This window comes from Capra hircus, chromosome 25, assembly GCF_001704415.2.
Source record: "Capra hircus breed San Clemente chromosome 25, ASM170441v1, whole genome shotgun sequence".
NCBI classification, from domain to species: Eukaryota; Metazoa; Chordata; class Mammalia; order Artiodactyla; family Bovidae; genus Capra; species Capra hircus.
In genome coordinates, this window is record NC_030832.1 from 35,432,170 (window position 1) to 35,437,821 (window position 5,652).

The 5,652-nt window shown below is 61.8% G+C and overlaps 1 protein-coding gene across 1 annotated transcript; it reads left to right on the top strand.

Annotated features, from left to right (window-relative positions):
- Nucleotides 339–5,053, top strand: LOC102175082 (uroplakin-3b-like protein). The gene is made up of 6 exons (XM_005697803.3): nucleotides 339–805; nucleotides 2,427–2,579; nucleotides 2,697–2,916; nucleotides 3,448–3,524; nucleotides 3,772–3,892; nucleotides 4,772–5,053. Exons 1-6 carry the CDS (start codon nucleotides 526–528, stop codon nucleotides 4,878–4,880), a joined length of 960 nt encoding a protein of 319 aa, XP_005697860.3. The 5' UTR covers nucleotides 339–525; the 3' UTR covers nucleotides 4,881–5,053.

Consider the following 5,652-nt stretch of genomic DNA (forward strand, 5'->3'; position numbering starts at 1 on the left):
CTTGCGGGGGAGATCTTCCAATTCTGGAGTCTGCCCCAGCAATCTTGGACAAGCCCCCTTCCTTTTTCTGTACCTCATCCCGGAAATGAAGATTACTGCCTTCTGCACAGTGGGGCCATGGGGAGCCCCCTCCCAGGGCCAGGCAGCAGGGGCGCAGCAGTGAGTCCCCTAAGTGCCCCCAGGCTTGCCTTGGGGGTGATCCTCCAATTCTGGGGTCTGCCCGGCTGGCTGGGTGATCTTAGACAAGCCCCTCTTTCCCCTTTCTGTGCCTCATCCAGGAAATGAGGATTACTCCCTTCCGCACAGGGTGCCCAAGGGGAGCCCTGGGTGCCAGGTTGGAGGACTGTTTGGATGAGGAGATTCCTCAGGGCCTGGCAGGACCGCCACTGGGGCTGCCTGGACCCCAGGGCTGCCGCCCCCTCCTGGGGCCCCTCCCTGGCCAGGCCCTCCTGGAGTGGGGGTGGGGTGTCCGGGCTGGTCTGGCAGCACAGCAGCTAATTATTCTATTCAGACCCCTCCCTGGAGATGTCAAATCCTTGGGGCCAACAGATTCAGCCCCTAAACCCGTCCGACCAGTTGTCTGGGAGAAGGGGGCGCCTGGGAGGGGCAGCAGGAGATGCCAGAAGCGGCGCCCCATCCCAGCCCAGGGAGCGGAGCCTCTGGGGCTCTGGATGCTGTGGACAGACCCTCGGACAGACAAACGGTTGGACGCTTGTTCTGCCCATGGGGCTTGGCAGGGGACAGTCTCCGCTGCTGATGGCACTGTTGCTGCTGCTGGCCTGCCTCCAGACGGGGATGAGCCTGGGTGAGTGAGGGTCAGGGCAGGGCGGGTGGGGTGGGGAGGGGGTGGTGCCCACCACACTTCAGGCTTCAGACAGAGCCCACCTCCTCCAGCTGCCTCCTGAGTCTGAGTTCTGAGTCTGGGGCTGGGTCCCAGGTGGGTCAGGGGAGACAGCCCACCAGAACAGGACACAAGGCAGACACCTGTGCCCCCGCCCCCCAAGACAGGGGAGCAAGGAATGCTTCCTCCCTCTCTGGGCTTCTCATCCCCCTGTCTCCTGAGCCCAGTTGTCACAAGTGGCTTCCCTCCTTCCCCTCCTCCCTGTCCCCGGGAGAGGTTTAAAGAGGACTTCAGGGGACTTCCCTGCCGGTCCCGTGGTTAAGACTGTGCTTCCACTGCAGGGGTGCAGTTTGGCCCCTGGGTGGGGAACTAAGATCCTGCAAGCGTGGCCCAAAACAAATAAGAAGTCTTTAAGGATAACACTCCAAAAGGAAGCTCTGCAAGGGAGCGACAAGCATTGTTCACTGTCAGGCTCTTAAAGTGGAAGAGCTCACAGACGCAGCCCCCGACTCCCGTTGCTGCTGCTCTGCGCCTTTCCCCTGTTAAGCAAGAACATTAAGTACCTGCTGTATGCAGGGTGCCCTGGGCCTCAGTGTTAGAGCCGGGAACTCTGAGAGGGGAAGGTTCTAGCCCTGAACCTTTGGGGCTGAGTTGAATTTAATAGAAATGAATCATATTGAACTGAACTGAACTGAACCAAAAGAGAAAGAGGGTTCTGGAAACTTCCCTAGCCCATCTCGTCTTTCTACAGCTCTCCAGCATCTGGGGCTGGAGGGAGGGGGTGCTCTGACCTCAGGGGGCCCGGAGAGGAATTAGGGGTTCTGAGCTCTCTAAGCAGAGACTGAAGGCTGGACAGGGCTGTGGGAGGCTGAGAAAAGGACGGGTTCCCGAAGGAGAGGGAGTCTTGGGGGGCAGGAGGTGCAGAGCTCTAGGTGAGGAGAGGTCACCCTGCGCTCTGAGCCAGGACCCGTCCCCACGTCTGGGCCTGGGGTCTTCCTGTGTCACCACCCCCCTCCCCCCACACCAAGCCATTCACTCCTCGCATCAAACAAACCAACCTGAACCATGTGGGTGGAGCTGGGGAGACTCGAGAGGTAGGTAAACTGAGGCCCAGAGAGTGTCAGAGCTCAAGGTCACTGGGCTCTGCCAGAGTCCAGCCTAGGGTTCAGGCCCGGGCTCAGGCTCCCCCAAATCTGAGTCTCACCCCAGCAAGACCCAAGATGCCTCTCCCAGAACTGACTATGCAGCTTGGGGAGGGGCCTCCGGAGCCTCCATCTGCCCTGTACTTCCCTGAGACCCTGGTGACTCAAGGGGGCAAGGCTTCCCCCGACCTCCCATGGTGCCAACCCCTAATAGGCTCCCAAGGCAGGGGCCAGGGGCTGGACGCAGAGTTGCCAAGAAGCCCTCCTGATTAACGCCTGATTAGAACTCCCAGGAAAAGCCCTAACTCCTCCCTCAGACTGGGGCTTCCAGGACCTTGCCTCCCGCCTCAGACTGGGGCTTCCCAGACCTTGAGCCTCCAGACTAGACTGTGGGGAGTTGGTCATCGTGTTGAGCCTCTTTTCTCTGCCCCCGCCCGGCGCAGAGCGCATCAGCTACGTGCCCCAGCTCTCGAGCGCCACCCTGGCAGGGAGGCTCACCCAGTCCACCTTCACGCTGGAGCAGCCGCGGGGCCAGTTCAGCCACCCCAGCATCTCCGACTCTGACGCCATCTGGCTGGTGGTGGCCCACAGTAACGGTGGGTGCTGCCGGGGCCTTGCTTGTCCCTCTGTGAAGTGGGCGGCCAGGCCTGGGGGGAGCAGGGGGTAAGTGGATGTGGCCGCCCCCACTGGCTGACCCTCGGTGCCACCCTCAGCCACGCAGAAGTTCACGGCCCCACAGAAGGTGGAGGACACCCCGGTTCCTGCCGACTTCCCCCAGGGGGGCTACTACCTCACGCTGAGGGCCAGCCGGGCTCTCTACCCTGGCGGCCCGCCCAGCAACCAGCTCCGGGTCCTGCGCGTCGGCAATGATACCCACTGCTCCCCGAGGACAAGAGGCTGCAACCGCCCGCTGCCAGGCCCCGGCCCCTACCGGTGAGCGCCGGGCCGGGGCGGGGGTGGATGGCTCCTGCCTGTGTCCAGACCTTCACCTGGTTGCCTGGGAGCCTGGCTCCAGTTCTGCCAATGGCAGGAGGGGACCAGGGAGGCCGCGGTGAATTGTCCAGTCTTCTTGAGCAGAGCCTCCCCCCAACTTGAGCCCCCACCCCATAGGCCACCTGGACCACTTGGGAGGGGTCTCCTCATCCAGTCAGAGTGGGCCCCATCTCATCTCACTCAGGACTTGATTCACTGATGTTCTGTGCTGGGGGACCTAGCCCACTCCACACTGTCCTAAGTGAGGACACTGAGGGTCCCAGAAAGGGCAGGCCATGCACCCAAGGCCGCACAGCGGAGACAGTCACAACTGGGATCAGAGCCCCTTCCGGCGGACTCTAAGGCCGTGCTTTTAGCTCCAGGCTGTTCCCCCCAGGTCCTGGGAGTCAGGGAGACAGACTGACAGGCACCAGGGTGGGAGGGTTTCAGGTCCTGGGGACTCCCACCCCCAATGGTGGATCTCCTGTTCAGAGTGAAGTTCCTGGTGATGAGTGACAGGGGACCCATGGCTGAGACAGAGTGGTCCAGTGAGACCCGCCTGCAGCAAGGTATGCGGCCAGGTGTGCAGGTCCAACACTAGGCCTGGCGGCTCTTGCGGACTGGGGGTGGGCTGGGAGGAATGGGCCAGCCCCTAGTCCGTCAGAGCCCCTATCCCAGCCTGTGCCCCGCCCCATTCTTTCCCGGCTGGGCTGGGAGGCTGTTGGTCTGGGGGCTGTTCCAGGCCCCTCTTCTCAGGCCGGATCTTTTTCCTCCCTTCCTGCCCTACCCGCCTGTGGCACCCCCTGGCGCCCTCAGCCGAGGTGCTGCAGGCTGCCCCAGGGCCCCAGACCGCGGGCACTGTGGTCATCATTGCCATCCTTTCCGTCCTGCTGGCCGTCCTCCTCGCTGCCCTCCTCACTCTGCTCATCTTCACCTGGTACGTGGACAGGGTCGAGACTCCCCTGGGAGGGTGGGGGGAGGGTGGGATCCCTGACCTGGGCCGCCTCTTCCCTTTCCCTCGATCCAGACCTCCAACCCTGCTCCCCATTGCTAGCTCTGCGGGAGAGGTTTTCCCTGAAGGCCAAAGAGGGGTAACATTTATTGATCAAGGGATCCCCAGCGTTCTAGAGCCAGTGTGTGTGCTTGTGGGCGCATTGACCCCTGCTTCCCTCGTCCCTCTGCCTGCCAGACACCCGCTGATGGGTGGAGCCGGTGGGTGGGGCCAAATTTTCTGAACGGACACCATCTGCCCCCTGGTGGCAAGAGCTGGGATTGCACGTCGGGTGGGGGCGGGTGGGGGACGACAGGGCAGGCGGTACAGATGGATGGAGGTGAAGTGCTTTTAGTCTAAGCGCTGAGATTTGACTTGAGCGCTCAAGGCTTTATTCCGAACTCAGATGCTGGGGCCTGGTGGGGAAAGCGGTGTCCACAAGGCTTCCTAGAGGAAAGGAACCTGGTCCCTAAAGAGAATTTGGAGAGGAGGGGAAGGGAAGCAGATGGGAAGGGTCTGGGGGCAGAAGAGTTGCCACCAAGGCCTGGGCCTTGATTCAAGGCTGAGCTGTATCCTGAAGGCGGGAGAGAGCCAGTGGCCGGTTTTGATCAGGGGAAACGCAGATGCTGTTGTGGAGGCGTCCTGGGTGTGGGGAGTGGAGGAGACCATGGGGGCGGGGTCGTGACAAAGAGCGGGGAGAAGGAGCTGCCTTTTCTCAGATTTAGGGACACAGCGCTCTAGGCTCTAAGCCATGGCCATCAGATTTCAATCGGGCTGTCCGTTCACCATCCTCTCCCTCTCTCCTCTCCCCTCCACGCCCCCCAGGTACGACACCTGCGGGAGCACGCCCATCTCCGGCCCAGGGGAGCTGGTGTTCGTCAGACAATATGACACCCACCACATGTCGAGGCCTTCAGCTGTGGGGGGCTCCTGAGGGCCTCCAGGGGGCCCCTGGTGCAGGCTGGGGGCCCACCCTGCTGCTTCAGAGCCCGAGGAGAGAGTGTTTCTAACTAAGGGGGAGGGGAGGGGAGGGTATCCTTAGCCCAAAGCTTGGGCCTGCTGCTTTGAGGAATAAATGTCCCCTGAGTGGCTGGGTCATGATACATCTGTTGGTCTCCCTGCGTGCCTGTCCCAGCCCCTCTCAGGAGGACACAGCACCAGGGGGGAACCCAGGGGTTCTAGGCCAGCCGAGCCACCCGGACAGTGAGGATGAGTCCAGTGACCCCGATAGGTCTAGTGAGGCCCACCTGGCCTGTGGGCACGTGCCGTCCCTCCCCCCAGCCTCCTCTCTGTGGCCTCTCCTCCTGGCTGGAGGACTTAGAGCTTCCAGGCTTCACCCCCACTCCTGTGCTCTCTCTGGGTGGGGGCGTGGAAGTGTGTGAGAAGCTGTAACTCCTTGGAGATGCCTGGGTTCAGACTGGGGGCCCAGACCCCATGCAGGACGCGGAGCGTCTGTCATCATCCACTCCACCCTGGGCCGAGATGACCCAGGCGGGGCTCTGTCCTTACTTTGCTCAGCACTGTGGGGGACAGTGTTGTAGCCACGCGTTCTGGGAAACAAAGTCACTCAGAAGGACAATGCGGAGTGCAGTTTATTACGCTGGCGGGCCCAAGGCAGAGTCTCCTTTTAGCCAAGGACCCTGACCAGTTTTTCTGAAAACCTTATATACCCTAAATGTACGTGCCCAAACCCACCTCCCCAAATT